The sequence below is a fragment of the Cucurbita pepo genome, chromosome 4 (assembly GCF_057944985.1).
Source record: "Cucurbita pepo subsp. pepo isolate OVF chromosome 4, ASM5794498v1, whole genome shotgun sequence".
Lineage (NCBI taxonomy): Eukaryota > Viridiplantae > Streptophyta > Magnoliopsida > Cucurbitales > Cucurbitaceae > Cucurbita > Cucurbita pepo.
The window spans coordinates 4896363-4918284 of NC_141801.1; the positions used below are offsets into that span (position 1 = coordinate 4896363).

A 21922-nucleotide genomic window follows, 5' to 3' on the forward strand; every position below is an offset into this window, starting at 1 on the left:
TCAATAAACATAATTTAAGATTCTAGTAAACAAAAGATCCAATTTTATATTAACTTTGAGATTCTAATAAACCTAACCTTCAATTTTATATCTAATAAATTAGTTAATTTTCAAAACTTAGATATTTTTTAAATTTAGAGATTAAATAGACACAAATTTAAAGTTTATGACCGACTAACTTGAAATTTAACTTTTAAGATTTGAAACTCGAACATCTAACTTAGTAAAAGGTGTATATACTCATTCTCTGAAGGAGGCCAAGGCTCAAATTCTCACACTCCCACGTTTACGAAAAACTGACTTATTCAGTCAAAGTATTAGTGCCTTTTAAATAGAATGGACCAATATATAAACAAATTGGAGGACCCATTTCACCATGCATTTGAAGATTCAATACAGAAACTCAAGGCAACTTGGAACTATTGCAAACTCAAAACAGAAACTCTCTCTCTCTCTCTCTCTTTCTCTCTCTCTCTCTCTATATATATGTATGTATGTATATATACACAACAATAAATAGATATAAAAAGGGAAAACAAAAATGAGGAAGACTCAATTGATGAACACACACACACATTCCATCATCATTTATTATAGCCATAGCCACCCTTCTTCTTCCCTTCAAATGGAAATGCCTGTTTTGCCACCACCTTGGCAGCCATCGGTTGGGAAGCTCCCGTCTGCGATTTCCTTGATGAAAGAGGAATTAATGATGGAATGGAGCTCCTACATTCATACATACATACATATTCAAACATATATCAATCTCAAACTCATTTCCTAATCTTTATAATTAGTTTCAGAAAAAGTACCTAACTTCTGGCTTGCTGGCTTGTTGCTTAGGATTATTAGCTGTTTTCTTTGGCTTTGATCCCAAACCTGGAATGCTTGAAGCTTTTGGAAGTGGAAGGCTGGACTGCCAAAGTACTTCTGGCTCTGATGTCTCGCTATTTGCAGCGTCATGGTCATCAGAATCATCAGTGCTGCCCACCTCAAACTGGTTCCTCTGCGCATCAGAATTGTTGAACAGGTTTTCAGAGTACAACGCCTTTGGAGGAGGATCTACAAGAAAATTCGGTTCAAATGTCTCAGAAAATTCGTTTACTGCAAGGGTTTCATCCCAATTGCTTGAAACAGATTCTTTCTTGTCATGCTTCGGATTAACAAGTGCTGCGCTCAAGGGTGGCCATGGAGATGATCTTAACATGTCTCGGGGATCTAAGCTTCTTCTTTTCAGCTTTGAGTTATTCAATTTGTTTTGAGCCTGTTGTAGTAACCAAATAACCAAATACAAATCAAGATTTTCACTAATATATCCAATCATACTGATTTTCAATACCTCTGCTGCTGCATTACGAACATCTTCCATTGAGTTGGTTCTATTAACGGACATCTCCACAACACTTTTCCAGCTAGGAAGTGAAGGGGATGACAGGAAAGTTTTCATCCTATTTTTTTCAGGAGAGCTTGATCGAGAATATTGCTCCATTTCACTCTCCTTCTTCGATAAGGCCGCTTTTAGGTTAGCTATCTGGGGAATCACAAATAAAACAAGACACAATAATAAGAAGCATATAAAGGGTGTTTCATTCAAATAAAAAGTAGAAGACCTGTTCCTTGAGCTCTTTCGACTCGGCGTCTTTGTTAACCCGAGCAGCACCGAGCTCAACAGTTGAAACCCTTTCAGCAAACTTTAAAGTACTCAATGTTTCTCCAAGAGCTTCAGGCTCTGGACTTATATGAACAAACATGAGTGTCTTTGCTTGACCCCCTGAGAAGTTATGGTTAGCCAAACATGAGTGTCCAGTCCAAGTTATGGAAGTATTATTATTATATAGGGAGAGGAGACACACTCAACAGAGGAAATAACATACCAAGTGAATCTTGGAGCAACTGGGTGAGTTTACTGTTCCTATAGGGAACATGTGCATTCTTTTGAGCAAGAGAGGAAATAACATCTCCCAAGGCAGAAAGAGATTTGTTGATATGTTGTGCCTCTTTCAATCTATCTCCTATTACCTCGGACTTGTCAACCCTTTCACTTCCTGCCAAGTCAACAAGATGCATACACCCACGAAGAATTGCCCCAGATGTCAAATCTCTTCCTTGAACATGAACAGTTAAGCAGCTGCAATTGTTGCATTAATAATTCATGCACATTAGGAAACTCTTACAACATATAAATCTTCATACATTACGAAAATGTACCTATGAGAACGACTGCTTCGATCGTTCATGGCAGTAGAGCACACTGCACGATTATTTTGGCCAATATTCATCAAATTTAGGACATCTGATGTCGATGATACGGGTATAAGGGATGCCTCGGGTACGTTAATCCCGTTTTGAGAACTGTTTCGAACTTCCAATGTAATTACCAGTTAAGGACATGCATTATTATAGCAACAGCTTCACCATATGGAACAAAATAAAGCCAAATGCAATGAGAAGGATATCTTCTGTTAGTGGAATCCGTCGCAAGGAGATCCCTTATTTGGTCGTTGTAAATCTCAAGCATCTGAACAGATATGTCATAGCAAATGGTATGTTTCCTTTCTTGTGAAAGAACAAATAAATCACTCAATGCCCTGTAGTTTACACCTAAAGTCTCCTCAGTGAGTTCGGTTGGTCCTGACTGAATTTTTTCCAATGAGATAATGAGTTCTTTTTTCTTCACAAAGACATGAAAATAAGCACATAATTTAATGTTGGTGCGCTTTATCTCTTACCATGGTGTACGTTTTTCCTGATCCAGTTTGTCCGTAAGCAAATATGCAGACGTTATAACCATCTAGGACTGATCGAATCAAAGGTTGAGTATCTGAAAAAACTTCACCTGCATGAAAGAAAGTTCATTATGCTGAAAAGTTATATGATAAGACCATGAAAGAAAGAAAGAAAGAAAGGAAGAAAGAAAGACAGTTGAACCTTGGGTGGCAGAAGGCCCAAATACTTTGTTGAAACTGAATGATTTCCTTCCCTCTTTGCTGTATTTCGATGGTGACACAATGCTCATATTCCCATCATCAATACGATCAACGGTAGAGGGTCGATTCGAGTGTCCACCGAGGAATGGTCGAACTCTACAATATACTCTTATATTTCCTGATAGATTGTAATGCATGAACATCATTGTTATATTAAGGAAGTTAAGAATACAAAACTAAAAAAACTTGAGGCATTGCAAATGATGCTACCTTTGAGGTCTTGGACTTGGTTATATAGTTTTCGATTTTCATCAAGAACTTTTCGGTATTCTGAAGCAGCATACGCCACAGTATGCATGCGCTTACCTAATTTAAATGAATTCATAACTTGAGAATACAATTGAAAGGTTACAAGGTAGAAGAATAGTAAAAGAATTTATACCAAGATTATTGAATTCCTCTTGGTACTTCATTTGCAAAATCTGCATTCCTGCTTTGGTTTCATCAAGAGTACACTTCAACATCTACAGAAGAAAACTAAGTTCAAAATCATATATTCCAGAACGGTAATTAACTAACTTCAACAGCTACCTGTATGTTCTTCTGTTGCTGTTCTAGCAGCATCTGTCTTCTCAAAAGCTGTCGTTCTAATTCCTCATTGCGTTCATCAAAACAATCACAGTCCTCTTTAGAAAAACTTTCTTCTTCAGGAAAACACTCTTTTGGACCATTTATATCTTCACAACAACTTGTTGCTTCGTGACACTCTTTTGGACTATTTATTTCTTCACAACAACTTGTTGCTTCATGACACTCTTTTGGACTATTTATTTCTTCACAACAACTTGTTGCTTCTGGACTACTAATTTCTTCAGGAGCACCACTCGTTTCCTCTTCCATCTTAATCTCTCAAAAACAGAAACTATATTAACAAGAAATTGTTTATAAATTTTCATAAGATATATAAATTCACAGCTTACTGTTTCATCAGCAGAAGTGGTTTGTGGAGGAGATTTATTAGTTACGGATTCTGCCACATCTTCAGGACTTGCCTTCATCTGGGCCGAATGAAATGCCATAAGCACAGATTAAATATGAAGATGTAGTGATTGTATTAGGCCTCAAGGGAGGCTCTATAGTGTACTTTGTTCAAGGGGAGGATTGTTGAGGATTGGTGGGAGGGAGTCTCACAATGGCTAATTTAGGGAATGATCATGGGTTTATACGTAAGGAATACATCTCCATTGGTACGAGGCTTTTTGGGGAAGCCCAAAGCAAAGCCACGAGAGCTTATGCTCAAAGTAGACAATATCATACCACTGTGGAGACTTGTGATTCTTAACATGGTATTAGAGTCATGCCCTTAATTTAGCCGTGTCAATAGAATCCTCAAGTGTCGAACAAAGAAATTACTAGTTTCAAAGGTGTAGTCAAAAGTGACTCATGTGTCGAACAAAGAGTGTACTTTGTTCGAGGGCTCTAGAGAAAAGAATCGAGCCTTGATTAAGGGGAGGCTGTTTGAGGGCTAAATAGAACTCAGGGGAGGCTCTAAAGTGTACTTTGTTCGAAGGGAGGATTGTTGGGAGGGAGTCCCACATTGTCTAATGTAGGGAATGATCATGGGTTTACAAGTAAGGAATACATATTCATTGGTGTGAGAGCTTTGCTCAAAGTGGACAATATTATAATATTGCAGAGAGTCGTGATTTCTAACCAGTACCGCTCAACTCTTGAGGTGAAAGGAAAATGATGTATTTTAAATTAAGTATAGATTGCTACTACAAAACAGTGCGGGAAACAGAGAGTATACCATATTGTTATGAGTGAGTAATCGTTGCTCAAACTCCTCCATGACTTTACCAAACATACACTCCACAATCTATAAATTCCATAAGAAGAAAAAGAAGAGAAAACTCAGCTCACCATCTTCATAGTTCTAAGAATTAAAAGCTAACACTTACACTTGGGATTTCGTCAATCTGTTTATTAGAAAGAAGTTGGCAAAGTAGCATATGTAAAGGACGAGAGGATTCCTGCACTCCAAATTGTTTATTAAATTGATTGTAGCAGCAAACAACAACAACAACATAATAAAAAGTAAACAAAAAGAAGGACGAAAAGCTCACTAACTGCTTCATTGCTAGGATCATCACTTGAAGAGGATTCAAGAGAAAAACTATCAGCAGGTGATGAGGTTTTTGTTAAAGAAGTGGTGGATGGTTCTGAATTATTTTTTGTCACCACATTTTTCCTGGATGTTGGTGATTTAGCTGTTCCAACATATTTCCACACCCCAGTTCCGCCTGCTTGTTTCCAGGTGCTATACGATTTGAGTGCCAGAACAGAGTTCACAACCCTCGTAGATTTCCCTCCCTGACATACCCATCCCCATACAACAAATACATGAATATGGTTCATCAAGTTACCATAAAAAAGGACCAAGAACTCTACGAAACTTACATGTTCTAGATCAGAGGCTTCAAAAGTTGGCAACCCCATTTCTTGTATGGCTGCAAGAAAATTTCTCACGTTTTCGAAGTGTTGGTATGCAGATAAGGGTGCCCCATCAGGGATGATTACAGAATCACATCGGCCTTCAACAACCTACTCAAGAACAGGAATTGAAACCAAAAACTAAGATGGAGAAATAGATGAAGTATATATTATACCTTTGGTACTGCCCCACGTTGGACCTTATTGAGAACATTGCAAAGAATAATTCCGCTTCTTAATCCAAGCCTAAATTCCTCTTCAGAAGGACATGCTGGCAAGTCCTTTCCACCAACAACTCCAACAGTTTTCCTTAGCCACCCCGCCGCTTCATACCTTCTCAAGGCTTCAAAGTAATATGATGAACACTCAGTTTCGTTTTCAAATGAAAAGAGATGCGAGAAACAGGAAATGGCTATCGGGCAAGTAGTTAGGTTAGGTTTTTCAAAATCCAGAAACAAAAAACACGAAAGCAAATCATTCCAACACCAGAAATATGCATAACATATCATATCATATCATATCATTTCATTGAAACCGAAAAAAGAAAAAGAAAAAGAGAACGATGAATCGATTGTGAAAATGCAAATCCCAGAAAAGAAGAAAACCAAGAACATACAGTCTTCTTCAGTTTTCTTCGAAGCCAAATCGATGTTACGAGTACGAACTCCATGCTGTTGAAGAACTTCCTCAATCACAGAAGTAACAGAAAACGGAAAAACTTGCTCTGTCGCCATTACTAACCCGTCAAGAATCCACAGAAACAAAAACACAAAATCAAATAAAATCCTAAGCTACTCCTAACGATCCAAAATTTCCAGAACCAAAATGGGCGTTGGAATAGAAATGATACTGAAAAAAAAGGGTCGAAACGAGAGATTAGGAGAAGGGGATGGTTGATTCTGGGTGAAGGATCATTGAAGAAAATTGAAGAAAATAGAAAGAGGGAGATTATTGTGTTCTTTTCTGCCCTTTTTTGTGGTGGATCGAATGCTTTTTCTTCTCTGCAAGGATCTTCCAAGTTTCAGTTTTATGTGTTCGTCAAATTTTGTTGGAGAAAATGGGAGCGAAACAAGTTCCGAGCCTTCCGCGAACAAGATGGCTCAACGGTTTGTGTTCAACGGGTGAGAAAATTTAAAATTCCCAATTAGTTAATCTTTTTTATATTAAAATTAGTTTTTTTTTTTTTTTTTTTTTTTTTAATTTCCTAAAGTTACCATTTTGCCCCTATAATTATTGTTTTCTCTTAATTTCTTCTCTACAAATTTTAAATTTTAAATTTTGTTTTATTGTGTTTTTTTACATATTGATTTTTTTCTCTTCTTATTAACGTGGGAAAGACGACAAATAAGAATATCTCTAGTCAAATTATTATTATTTGCTTTATTGCCTAAACTAATGTAAACTTATAATTTTCTTCCTTTTTTTTTAGTTAATTATTATTATTTTTTAATTTAGTCATCATAGTCTGGTTTAAAAAATATCAAATTTTTATTAAATCTTAAAATTGATCCATAATATTAATTAATAAAAATTTAAGAGGAGAATTTAAAATGTCTTCTAATTTACTATAAATTTGATAGAGAAATTTAATTATTTTTTTTAGATAACTCAAGTCAATTTTAATATTAACATTAAAAAAAATTAATTACAGATAAAATTAAAACTTATAATATATATAAAATTATTGAGAAACTTGTAATATAATTTATTTATTTATTTATTTAATTGCTTATAAATTAAGCCTTTAACCCATATAGTCGATACTTTACTTTCTCTTTCTCATGATTGAGTCCACCTCATTAAATTTTTCATTGGATTTAAGAATATGTTATGGCATGCATTTAAATCATTTAAAAAAAAAAAAAAAAAAAAAAACTTTCTATATACTTTAATATTTATTCAACTTCAAAAAATTATTTAATTCAACAAAAGTGTTAAATTCTCAAACGACTAACGTACCCTTAAGTCTGACTATTAGTTAGTGTACACTTATACTAAGCATTAAAAAAAATAGAGACCAAAAGATAATTGTGAATTATAGGAATAACTCATTCGTAATATTTGTTACCCACATATCTTGCGACTCCAACACTAGAGTTACTTACCGAGTATTTTTAAATACTCATACTAAATATAAATAAATATATATATATATATATATATATATATATGATATTATAGATGAATATTACAATACCAGTAAATGATAATTAAATTTGTATGGGAAGAATAAAACAAAGACTAATTTAATTTTAAATATTAAAATTAAAAAAGAAAATTGAATAACCAATTCATTAAAAATAAAAAATAAAAACTATATTTAAACCTGTTTGGAGATCTTCATGATTACAGAAAGATTTGTACACATAATTACTATATATAAATTCACCTTTGGATATGATTTAGCGATTTAATTACTTTTGGAATTATTTAGTAAATTTTTTTGGGGCAATTTTGTAAAAAAGGAAAATTTTGATGGGCGGTTGTAATAAATATAGGAAAGAAAGAAATGAAAAATATTAGAAGAATAGAGTCAATAATTAGAGCAAGTGCTTCTATTTTTTTTTTATTTTAATTTTATAACTTCATACTATTAAAATATTAATAAACAAAATGCTACATTTTCCCTTTGGTCCCTTTACTTCCAACATTTTTCATTTGTACCCTTTTAATTTCTCAATATTAAAATTACTTTACGTGATAAAAGTTTCACCCAAATTAAACCACTTACTCATATTTTTTATTGTGATATCCTACCTGACAACCAAATCCCCTAGGCATTTTAAAAATCTTAAAGGAAAATTGGAAAAGAAAATCTTAAAAAAGACAATATTTGTTAGCGGTGGGTCTGAGCCGTTACAAATGCGCACAAAAAGAACAATAGACAATATAGGCTAGCGATGGGCTTAGGTCGTTACAAATGGTATCGGAGTCAGACACTATGCGATGTGTCAGTAAGGACGCTAGGCCCTGAATTTGGTGGGGTAAGGATGTTGGGCCCCAAAGGGGGTGAATGTAGTGGAGATCCCATATCGATCGGAGAAAGGAACAAGTGTCAGCAAGGACGTTGGACCTCTAAGAGGTGGATGTACAAAACTTAGTTTGATGTAGAAAAAAGAAATTATTAGGTAAAATTGATGATCAATTGGTTAAAAATGTACAAACTATATCTTATTGTTAAACGCTATGTATGAACACTTTTAATAGACCCCATCATGTCCGACCAATGTTTTTTTGATCAAATATATTGGAAAAATAATGGAAAGTAATTTTAGTTTATTTTAAAAAGTTTTATTAAGGATATAATTGAATGATGTGGTTGAGCATGCATGCACTTAAGATGTAGAGTGTAGGGCAGTGTAGGCTTAATTAAATTAAGGCACATGCCCATATGCTTAGAGGAGGTAGTTAATTAAGAGAAAAGAAAAAAAAAAAAAAAAAAAAAAAAAACTATATTATTTCAACCCATTACAAAATGTTTAAGCATAATTATTATTTATTTATCTATTGCTACCTACCTACTAAATCAATCATTCATACATATAAAATTTTAATTCTAACTACTTCCCATTCATTCTTTTTTTTTTTTTTACATTATTCATTTATATATTACATTATATTTTATATTTTTCATAATTCACAAAGATTAAGAAAGGCTTTTAATAAGTTGAGATTTATGCTATAAAACTTTATATTTTATTATTTATTTTTAAGAATAATAATTTTAAATATTTTATTTATAATTTAATATTATTCCTTAAAAAATAATAATAATAAATAATAAATAATAAAGGAGTTAAGTGTAATGTTAAATAAAATGTGGTTTTTAATAAAGTTTATATTTATAAGGTTAAATATTTATATTGTTAAGATATAATATTTTATTTAAGTTATATTTAAATAGGATGAGGTATACTTAATTTGAGTCCCATTAAAATTTTAAATTATATTTTTATTCAAAGGAGATTATTGTACTATTTAATGAATCAAATAAAATATATATTTTTTTCTTTTTAATATATCTAATATATTAAAGGAATTATAAAAAATAAAAAATAAAAATTACCCACTTCCTCCATAATTTTTCTCCACTCCTACCCTCGAAACCCTCCCTAACAAACTTCTCTTTCTCTCACCTCATTCCACTGGAAGGTTTTGTTAGCTTTTCCGTTCCATTCTATACTTTTATTAAAGAATTAGAGGAACAAGGGAAGCCAATCTCAAAAAAATAGGATAGAAGGTCGGCTAAAGGTCAATCAAGTAAGTGACCTTAGTATCGCCATGGTTATATTTGATGTTGACACGTGCCTCATGGTTCTGCATATGTCATATATTTGGTGTGTGTGAATTTTTTATGAATCGATGACTATGATATGATATGTGAATTGTATAAAAATACTTGCGGTACGATGTGTTCAATGATATGTTTGAGATCGGATACAAGAAGAATGTGATAAACATTATGGTTATGATAGATTGATAAAACGATACGATAAGGTTATCTATAGAAAACGATATGGTTATGATAGTTGATAAAACGATATGGTAAGGTTCATGTATAGAAAACAATATAGTTATGATAGATTGATAAAATAATACGATAAGATTATGTATAGAAAATGATATGGCTATGATATATTGATAAAACAATACGGTTACGTTATGTAAAAAAAAAAAAAGTGATTATGATAGACCGGTGAAACGACATGGTTAGGATAAGCTTAGGAAACGATATGACCAAGATATGTATATGGAACGATATGACTATGAAATGTTTACGAAATGGTTAGGATGTAAGAATGATATATGTATTTATAGATATTGTAATATAATATGAGAATGATATAATATATGTTATGGTACTATAGGTTTAATGAATTGATATATATAGCTATGATGATATAATATATGTTATGGTACGATAGGTTTAATGAATTGATATAGCTATGATAAGATATGTTGAAGGTACACTCGAGATATGCTATGTGGCTGTTATGATTTAAGATATGATATGATATGATAGGTGCATGATGTGAATTGTTATATCTCAAAATATGGAAATGTTATGATACAATATATATGTTACTTGAATGATATGATTGACATGGAAAACATCGAACTAGCATGATATACAACCCCGACATATGCATGCAATATATGATAAATGATATGATATGAATGAAGAAGATAGCGGGGTTGTATTAATTGAAAATGGAAAAATATTGGGACCTCATGCATTATTGTGTGTTCATGCATTGAGGGATACCTCTTATCTTTCACGATAGTACGGATGCGTACGCTACGAGACAGGAGAATGATCATTATGTTATCATAATGTTGTTGTGATAGTTGTTATTCCTAATGGGTGTCCGACATCAACAACTACTAGAGAATGCTAGAGAATGATCATTATGTTATCATAATACTAGAGAATGATCATTATGTTATCATAGTACTAGAGAATGCTCGCCCGACTAGAAAGGGGGCCCAGGAGGTGTTCAAATTGACTGATGGGTGCATACTCGCACGTGTGGACCGTGTGTAGGAAAATTAAGTACATATCACAATTGCCCGTTAGGATGGCCGCCGTAGGAAAGTAGACTCTTATGATAGGTCCTATAAGGATTAAAAAAAAAAAAATTATATGAAGTATTTCCACACTCAATGTTCATAATATATATACAGTGGCGATCTTAAATTAAGTAGAAAATTTCGGGTCGTTACATCTTCAAATTCAATATACGTCCATATTTCATTATATTAGGTCATATTTTAAAATTTCATGCAAAGTGGATGTTATTTAGGGGATTAATTTCATAAGTTACTCGATTTTAGGTTTTATTAGGTAATTACTAAGTAAAATATCTTTTAAGATCTTGGCCTAATCCTTTCACATTTACTTAATAACAAGCTAACTTAACTTTTTACGATATTTCCAAGTGATTCCTACAAGTATAACGTAAGAAAAGATTGGGATGGCTACACACTTGCTCCGTCGCGTTTGGGAGCTTGGTTCAAGTCCTTTCCTTAATTAGGTCCCTTATTGAGTGAACTTTCAAGAATCGAGGCTGGTTCAAAAAACCAAGATGTGGCCAATTCAATTGAACCAATCACATCATCATCTTCTTCCTACAAACAAAAGGCGACGTTCCCATGGTTTACCTCCATCATTCGAAAATAGAGTTCGTTAAGCTCCTACGGTTGTCCTCTAGAGTTGGTTTGTTTGCCAAGAAGATGTTGGAACTAGTTTTATTAAATGAAAAAAAACATGGATGTCATGATATACCACGTGATGGGAGGTCAAGAGTCACCTTGAACATGATTAGAATATTGCCTAGTATTCTTGGATGTCAGGATAACTTTAGGGTATGGGAGTGTAATATTCTTAAATTTCATGTCCTTAGGGTAGCAATCTTGACCTAACATCTTGAGCTAATTCATGGCATGCTCAGAGTTCATGGCCCTAAAGTAAGTATGCATCTCTTATTCATGTCCACGAGCACAAGTCATTCATAAGATCATACATGTTATAACATAATTCTTGGGGTTTATGAAAACCTTATAAATCCTTGTAAGGCGGTCGTTAGGGGTATTTTAGTGTTTTAATCTTGGTTCATATCCCAAACATGTTCTAATCTTTTTAATATCATGTCTTATGATGTTATTTTTTTCTTGGTACTCCGTCTTTGGAGTGTATTCTTAGTGTCATGGGTGCTTGGGTTCTTACTCCACAACCATGGAATAAGTTTTGGCCAATGAAGTCTATTAATATGTTTCATTAACTTTTTCAAGTTTATTTGGTTCTTGAAAAAACCTTAAGGTCATGGCACCGGATTTTGATCATTAATCACCTTAAAATCTTCAAAAAAAAAAAAAAAAAAAAAAAAAAAAAAAAAATTCATGTCCATTTGTAGACCTTAAAGTCTTAGGGGCATTTTGGACATTTTTTTTAATATTTTTTTAGCCCCTCGGCATACTCTAATGTCTGTGAAACATTACCTAACTTCTTCTGTCCTTGAAAACAATATGTAAAAAAATTTCAATGACCAAATATAATAATTTATATTTAATATTATCAAATATAATAATTTTTTTAATATACTTAATATATTAAATATTAATTTAATCTTTTCAATCAAATATATATATTTATTTAATATATCTAATTTATAGTAATTACTCTAATATTTACTATTATCCAATATAATATATATATTTTTCTCTTTTTACCATACCTAATATTTAAATATTAATTTGAACTTTTCCAATCAAATATATATATTTATTTAATATATCTAATTTATAGTAATTACTTTAATATTTAATATTATCGAATATAATAAATATATTTTTCTCTTTTACCATACCTAATATATTAAATATTAATTTGAACCTTTCAAATCAAATATATTTTTCTCTTTATATTTCTTTCAACTAAAATGACATTTTAGGGTTGCTAGAAGTTAGCAAAAAAGGATTTTATGGACTTACAAATTAATAATCTTCAAATAATAAATTTATTAATTAAACTTTTTAATTAATTAAATTTTTTTCATTAACTACACGTTAATCCATTATAGATTTAGGGTTGCATTCTTATGCATTGCAGATCAAGCTGTGTTTATTGATATAATCATTACAAGCAAGTCGATCTTTGCGAATTATTCTGCACAACCTGATTTTCATGTTGAGTCATGACAAACTTGTGAAAGTAGGGTAAATTTTTTTTGTATTCAACACAAAAGTAAATGCATTTAATTTACAAATCCAAATTAAATTTGAATATACTGAGCGAGTAAATAAAATAACTTAAAATATTAAAACAATTAAAAGACGGTGTGACTCTATATGGTAGCAGCTCTAGATTCACTTCCATCTTCTACTAACTCCTAATTGACACGTGAAAAACATAAAAGAATATGAATAAGTACAAGGAGTCATTGAGTAGCCTACTTTTTAGTCTCTTAATCGTATCCTAAGCGTGTGCTAGGGTATCATACTCTTTCTTGCCTTGTTCCGATTAGTTTCTGCTCTTAAGTTCTAGGGTATCATACTCTTTCTTGACTTGTTCCTATTAGTTTCTGCTCTTAAGTTCTTGTCATGGTTTTATCCAAGGACCCTAGTCTTGGGTTTTGAATTATTAACCTTGATTCCGTTATAAGGATCTTAGTTTTAAGGTTTTGTTTTTCTTAGTACTGAAAACTTGGATCTTGATCCATGTCTGTAACGACCCGAAATTTTCTATTTAATTTAAGGTCGCTACTGTATACATATCCTAAACATTGAATGCGGAAGACTTCATTTAAATTTCATAAAACATATCCTTTATCTTAAAATACAGTCATGGACTTACGTGTTTCAAAAACATCTTTAAAACGACACACCAAAAGACTAAATAAAATAAATAAACGTTTAAGTTAAAAACATCATATTCTAGCCCAAGTCTAAGAAAATAAATACCACTATCCTATGCATGTACCATGGTCTCGAGTTGCGATGCCGTCGTCAACCGTACAGGAATACCTTGCCTTAACCTGAAAAATGTAGTAACACATGGTTTGAGTATTTAAAGAAATACTCAGTAAGTGACCCCACTGTTGGGGTTAAATGCAAGAACATGCGAATACAATGATGAGACCTATCCTTTCACTCTATTTTCCTACGGTACTATCCTAACGGGTAATTTGGACGTGTACCATATACTCTACACATAGTCCATATGTGCAAACCACGAAATCAAACTTTGAAGTCATGGAGCGCAAAATTTTCTCAAAAATGCTAACATCACTCATCTTTTCACCATAGAAACGCATTTTATTAGCAATGGTGTGAGTACGAGAAAAGAAATCAGAAACAGTCTCATCTTCCTTCATATGAAGGGTCTCAAAGTCCTTGCGCAGAGCCTGTAGTTGTGCTCGTTTCACCATTGTATTTCCTTGGAATTTTTTCTTTATTGAATCCAAAATTTATTTATCCAAAATAGTCTCCATAATTGAGCGATCGATGGCTTGGAAAAGGTAATTCTTAGCTCTTAAGTCTTTCAATTTCTAATCTGTCACCCCTTCCTCTGTTCATTTGAGTAATCAGCATCATCTGCTACCGCAGAAATCCTGTTGGAATAAACTTTAAATGTGAATGGTTAGTTTTGTTAAAATAAACTTAAATTAACTTTCCTAAATTTGTTAGGAAAGTTAATTTGAAAGAGACAGGTGAAAGAAAAGGCCAGGAACCATTTTAGGACATATGGCAGGGGTTTATAAACGTTTCTCTCTCCATATTATTAGTGTTAGAAAAGCTATAAATACCTAAAATACAGAGTAATAGAAAAGATTTTTGATCAAATCAGTGTTCTTTGTCTCCTTGTCTTTTCTCTCTCGACATCTCCTTCACAAATACGTGAGTAGTATTTTCACAAAGCGGTATCGGAGCGTTCTATCGTTAGTGTGTGTGAGATTACTTCACAAATTAGTGAGTTTTATTTTAACAAATTGGTATCAGAGCCACATTTTGTGCGTCTAGTCAGAGACCTTGCAAGTGTGTCAAGAGTGGGCAGGTGTAACGACCCAAAAAAAAAAAAAAGAAAAAAAAAAGAAAAATAATAAGAATAAGTAAATAATAATTATAAAAAAAATTAAAAAAAAAAAAAAGTAATTATCACTCTCTCTCTCCACCTTCTCCAGATATCTCCCCGACACCTCCTACAACAGCAAAATGATCTGGAAAAAAAAAAAAACGAAGCAAAAAATGGCAATTTTGAGAAGGGAAAAATCAGAAAAAGAAACAGAGGAAAGATCACAGATTTTCAGAGAGAAGAATTGGAGATGGCCTTCACTTCAAGCAGATTTGATAGGAATGGAAAGAGATGGAAAAGTAATCGGTAAGTTAGATCTCCTCTTCTTTTATCTTTTGCCAGAGATAGAAAAGTTATGTTAGATCTCCTTTTCAATTATTTATATTTTTTGATATGGGATAGTCAAAATTGATTGAAAATGGCTGTGTGAATTGCATCTAAAGAATCATCATTTGTAGGAGAGAGAAGATGGATGCATAAGCATTTTTACTGAGGAAAATTAAAATAGATTGAAAATCACTTCTAGAATTAGACAGTCATTTAGGACAGAGTAGAAAACATAATAGATGGAAAATAGCTTCCGTTTAGTTTTTAGGAAAGAGAAGAAAGATAGAAGAAAATAGAATAATAGAATAGAAAATGGTTTCTGTTAAGTGTTTAGGGAAGAGAAGAAAAAAAAAATTGAAAATGGCTTCTGTTAATTGATAGTCATACTAGGGAGGGAGAAAACAGATATTATTTTATAATTGCATGGTCATTCGTATAAAAGAAAAAGAAGAGAGAGGAGAAACAAAATGATACAACAGGGAGAAGGAAAATGTAACAGGTGAGAAATTATTATTATTTGTAACAAGAGAATATAATATTATAACAGACCATAGTTTGATTGAATGATTGAAGCGCCATGGAATAATATTGACATATTTTCAATTTAAGTTTTACTACCCAACCAAAATTTAGAAACAATGAAAACGTGGAATTCGATTTTTACTGAGACCATTTTAGAGCTGTATTTCACATTATTAGTTGGATTATTAATTAAAATGTGAAATGCTAACGAAAGGTGACGAACGGTTCGATATGAAGCGAACTCTAGCAACCTTTGGAGCAGCTCACGAGGAACGGGAGCTTACGTTAATTAAATTAGGGAATACTTCGGCTAAGGCCAACCAGGTAAGTGGTCTTACTGTAGGATAGGCTAAAAATTGTATGAGTTACGATGATGTATGAACTATGTCGTACGATGCGGTATGTGAGTTATGATGATGTATGGGTTATGATGATGTATGAGTTATGATGATGTGTGAGTTACGATACTGGATGATGTGCTCAATATATATATATTTTTTGATGAATGTCGTACTTGATATGTTTGATGTACTTTGTGGCAATATGATGAGTATGATGATTGCATGACGTTTACCTTAATATGATGACGTTTTCCATATTTAGCATGCTATATGATGATGAGTGCCATATTGCATCATGTCGTTAGATCGACATAGGCACAACCCTAAGAGCGTGAAAATGATATTAATATAAATATCCACGAGTATCTGTTACCTAGAGTAACAAAGAGATGAGACTAGAGGGTTGTGTCAGAAGAGACATTATGATGGATTTAGAGGGACCTCATGCATATTGTATGTTCATAAGCATAGGGCTACTTCCCCTAGAGATGATGAGTGCAGACGCGCACCGTATGATGAGTGCGAATGCGCACAGGTGCGAACGCACACAGATGAGGGTGTTCATGAGGCGCATGACACTATGGGGTTCCGCTGACCTCCGGACGTCGCTACAGATTAGCTTGACCAGAGGGTCCAGGGGGTGTGCGAGCACCCTGGGGATTCACACTCGCACGTGTGAGTCGTGTGTAGGGAAGTACTACACATCCAATTTGTCCGAGACTGGAGGCCACCCCTAAGATGGTTAGAGATAGGTCCCTAAATCATGATTGCATGTGTTTGCATTTGCATGGCCCCTATAGCGGGGCCACTTACGGAGTATTCTTTGAAATACTCAGGCCGTGTGCCACATCATTTTTCAGGTAAAGACATGGCGCACTTGTACAGAGGACGGCGGCATCGCGAGCAGAGACTGTGGCACGTGCATAGGGTAGATTCATATTTAAATTTCTAGTCTTAAGTTAGAATAGATTGTTTTGCATTTCATTGTTTTAAATTATTTTGTATTTGTCTTTGTTTTCTCTAAATTTCAGTATTTCATATTTAAACACGTAAGACCATGGCTGTGTTTTCCAGAGAAGAAGTTGTTTTAAACGTTTTTTTGAAGTTTACGTTATCAACTATGTTCATGTAAGAGTTATATTTCCGCATTATAGATGAGCATGAGACGTTAGTAGCGACTCTGAGTATGTGGAAATTTAGGGTCGTTATAGCAGGACAATTGCCGGTCAGAATTAGAATCAGTTGGGGGTTGAAGCCAAGACTACCCAAAGTTTATTAGTGTCGTGTGTCGACACCTCAATATAGGGAGATCTACCTGTCAAGTAAAACTAAGCTCATTTGACAAGAGCTTGTAGTTCCGAAGTGGACAAGACAGATGAAACAGAAAGTGCACCATGTCGGTGCCTTCCAAAGAACCATTCACATAAGAGGAATAATGTCAGTGGTTGCAAGCAGAGAAGTCGAGAGTCAAGAAAAAGACAAGTGTCGGCCAAGTGCCAAAGTTTAGTACGATGCAAGTCCTTATGGGAGGACGACCTTGCTGCAAAGAGGCAGTCGAGTTTGAGTGGGGGAGAGCCCGAATCAATAGGTCTCTCACCCTGTAAAGGTGCTCCAACATGCGAGCACACGTGTATTCCTTGAGCCATCACCTTGTGCCTAAGGTGGATGACTCCACAAGAATTGTTGAGATCAGTATCCGCTCGAGAATTGAGCATCAAGCTAGAAGGGGACATAGAGAAGTGAAGCTGCGAGAAGACCAAGAGTAGTGTCGATGCAGCAATAGCCACATGAATGTGGCAAAATACAAGGAGTTGGCCAAAAGGTAGCGCCAACAACTCAAGAGACTGTGTCAAAAGTTTTGACATTGCTCAATAGAAGAAGTGGCCACGACGAGAAGGAGTCGTGGCTAGGTTTGCGAGCCCCACCTCAAGAGGTGCACTAGTTTGTGTGATTCAGAGGATACACACATTGAGGCCAAGTTGGCCACGAATGGGGCAAGAGTGCCCTTAGAAGTCCATAGTTGTCTGGTAAGTGTCTGCAGAGAGAGTCAGCCTCACCCACAGCTACGACAAACAGTGAATAGTCATGTCTACGTTGCAAGTCTCGGTGGTCGAGTCCAAGATGGGCGAACAATAGAAATAGGTACGAAGGGGGATAGCCCGTAGATTGTGTGCATGAGTTTTCGTATCCGTCTGAAGCACATTTGTTTTCTAGCAAGTCAACAACAAGCCGTCTAGACTCTGCTTCCATAGTAGTTGGTGTTGCAAAGAGTAATATTGTGGTTGGCTTGCGAGCCACACCCTGTGAGGTGTACAGTTATGTGCCACCCAGAAAGTATGCAAATTGGCCAAGAGTAGTGCCAAGTTAAAGTTGGGGCAAGTTCACCCAACAACTGACCAAGTCAAGAGTAAGAACGTGGTGCCATATGATAAAAGAGAAGTCAGAAGCATCAACTCGAACTTGTCCCCAAGCTGACGAGAGGTGTCAGTAAGATAAGCATTATGACAAAAGATAAGCAACTACTTCAAAAGAAGCGTGGGACACTTTAGAGAAGGTGTTCAAAGGAACCGACCGAGTCAAGCAAGTGCGTCTCCAAACTCTTCGTGGCGAGTTGGAGAGCATGAAGATGAAGGAGTCAGAAAATGTATCTGACTACATTACGCGCGTACAGACCGTAGTAAACCAACTAAATTGAAATGGAGAAATATTACCCGAGACACGAGTTGTGGAGAAGATCTTGAGGTCATTAACCAACAACTTCGAGAATGTTGTATGTGCAATAGAAGAGTCAAAAGATCTAGCAACGTTCTCGGTCGATGAGCTCACCGGTTCTCTCGAGGCACACGAGCAGCGTAAGAAGAAGGAGGAGACACTCGATCAAGCACTTCAAACCAAGGCATCAATAAAAGATGAAAAGGTACTCTACTCTCAAAATATTCAAGGTAGAGGTCGTGGAAGTCGCGAAAATGGTCGAGGTGGTCAAGGCAGCAGTTATGAAGAACATTATAAGAAGAAGAGACAGTCGAGCCAAGCAAATTGGCGTGGAAGAGGACGCAGTCAAGGATATTATTCCAACATTCAGTGCTATAAATGTTACAAGTACGGTCACTATGCGAATGACTACAACTTCGACAAATGTTACAACTGTGGCAAAGTGGGGCATTTTGCAAGAGATTGTCGAGCCGAGAAAAAGGTGGAAGAAACGATCAACCTAGCTTTGGATAACGCAACAAACGAAGGCATTCTCCTAATGACGAGCTGAAAACACAAGAACATGATAGCGCGAAAGACGATCGCGGTAGTCGTGAGGTGGTGGAAGCTGTTGGAAATGAGATGATATGCAGTGGATTTAGCGAAATCACGATATCGGAGACGAAAAAATCGAAAAAGGATGAACAGCTGGATAACAGATAGCTTGAGCTCGAAGAGGTAGAGCTTCAATGGCGGGAAAGGGAATTTGAGGAAGAAAGAAGAAAGAGGATGAGAATGGAAGAGAAAATAGAGGAAGAAAAGAAAGATTTAGAAATGTTGATTGAAAGGTTGGAGAAGGAAGTGGCTGAGCTGAGTGAGAGCTCCTTCTATCTCAAACAAGAGAAGGAAGAGAATGGGAAGGTAATCTCTAAGCTCGTGAAGAAAATTGAAGAAGGTGTGGAGAAAGAGAATGACTTGTTAATGGAGATTGATGGTCTAGTAGAAGAGCTCGTGAGGGAGGAGAAAAATATAGAGATACTAACTCAAAAAAGAGACTCACTCGACGTGAACCTGAATCAGGTCCAATAGGAGGCAGTGAATTTACCACACACGATTGAGATAATCACTCGTGATAAAGCCGAAATGGAGGAGGCAAAAATGGAAGTAGAAAATGTCATTGTGGACTTGCGAAGGGAATTGAGTAAACTAAAAGAAGTTATGACGTCTGAGTCGAGCGTGGCTAAGAACGGGAGAAATGAGGAGTTGGTGTCTCAAATGGGCTGTTCTCGAGAAGCTCCAAATGAAGTCTCATTAGAAAATGACAAGCTTAGTTTGTTGCTCGAGGACAAGGAGAGGAAATTGAAGAAACCACGACTGAGCTCGAGAAAAAAAAAATGGCTCAGGTGGAATCGTTGAATGTAGTATTTAAGTTTATGGGGGAGTTTTGTTGGAATAAACTTAAAATGCTCGATGTTAGTTTTGTTAAAATAAACTTAATGTTAATTTTATAAATTTGTTAGGAAAGTTAATTTGAAAAGGCAGGAAGTTTTAGAGAATAATGGTAGGGTTTATGAGAGTTTCTCTCACCCTATCATTAGTGTTAGAAAAACTATAAATATGTTGTCTTTTTTCGGTAGAGTCAAAGCAAAAAAGAAAGAGCAAAGAAATACAAGAGCAATAGAAAAGGTTTTTGATAAAATCAGTGTTATTTGTCTCCTTGTCTCTCCTCTCGACATCTCCTTCACAAATACGCGAGTAGTATTTTGACAAAGCGGTATCGGAGCGTTCTATCGTTAGTGTGTGTGAGATTACTTCACAAATTAGTGAGTTTTATTTTAACAAATCCCAGACTCAACTACCTGTCAATATTCTCTAGAGCGAAGAAGTTATCCATTAACATGCTCCCATGATCGTAGTGACCAACAAATTTTGGTATTGCTGGTTGAACAAAACTGGTAGTCATCTTTAGCTGCGGCTAAAAGAGACAAGTCCTGATACCAAATGATAAATTTAATAAAGATAAGTTTGCAGAAGGAAGAAAGATCAGTACTTTATATTACGTGAAAAATGCCTATATTTATAGCCAGTACAATACTTTAATAAAAGATAAAAATAAAATCCTAATCGAAACAGAATATCAGGCCAAAATAAAGAATCTGACATAAGATCATATCTATGATCCGGTATAAGATCATATCAGTGATTTGATATTGAGTAACTAAGTCATAAAAATAACAATTAAATCTTTTTCAACATTCTCTCCCTTAAACTGATAACACACAACTAAATCTTTTTCAACAACAAAGACTTCATTTGGAAAAAAAGAAGATATATATATATAGGGTAGATATGTCGGAAATTTCTTTATCCTCAATAATTGGACTAGAAGGTGGCGATATTTGCCATCATTTTGTTTTAATTGATATCATCAAGAAGATGGATCTGAAGTTGATTTGGATCTAGAGAAACATATTTAGGCTAGTACAAAAAATAATTAGTAACTTCAGCCTAGGTCAACCAAGTGCTCACTGTCGTATTGGTTGGAAGAATTGTTTATGTACGATGACACGTGTCCAATGGCCCTGCATGTGTCTCATATGTGTGATATACTTCGATATGTGATGTTGTATTATATTACGTTATAAGATATGCCAAATAATATTATGGTATAAATGAAATGACATGTTATGTAACGATAAGCTATGTTATGTTATGACATGTCATGATATGCTACGATGTGTTACGTTATACTATGACATACTATGACATGTCATGATATGTTTTGAAATAAGGAAATCTATGATGAATAATCTTCGTATGTATAAGAATTATGTACGCATAATTACCAGATTTAATATGCTATGAAAGAATGGAGATTGTCCCGCATCTATTATGTCATGATGGAAAGTAAGGGGACCTCATGCATAATTGTGTGTTCACGTGCATCAAGATACTTCCTCATTATGATGAGTATGGATGCGTACACTATGAGACTAGTTATGAACATCATGTTCACCATGATGATACAATGGTCTTTATTCCCTTCGAAT

At 34.5% G+C, this 21922-nt stretch overlaps 1 protein-coding gene across 1 annotated transcript; it reads right to left on the reverse strand.

Annotated features, from left to right (window-relative positions):
• Positions 1-349: 349 nt before the first annotated feature.
• LOC111792732 (kinesin-like protein KIN-14G) lies at positions 350-6529 on the reverse strand. The gene is made up of 19 exons (XM_087123562.1): positions 6037-6529; positions 5597-5763; positions 5388-5531; positions 5058-5300; positions 4889-4960; positions 4738-4806; positions 3908-3985; positions 3519-3827; positions 3370-3451; positions 3198-3293; positions 2929-3105; positions 2730-2836; positions 2455-2635; positions 2209-2368; positions 1875-2128; positions 1611-1771; positions 1340-1531; positions 813-1264; positions 350-726 (listed from the first exon to the last, which is right to left on the reverse strand). The coding sequence occupies exons 1-19, from the start codon at positions 6152-6154 to the stop codon at positions 585-587; spliced, it is 3204 nt and encodes a 1067-aa protein (XP_086979688.1). The 5' UTR covers positions 6155-6529; the 3' UTR covers positions 350-584.
• Between the last annotated feature and the right edge of the window lie 15393 nt (positions 6530-21922).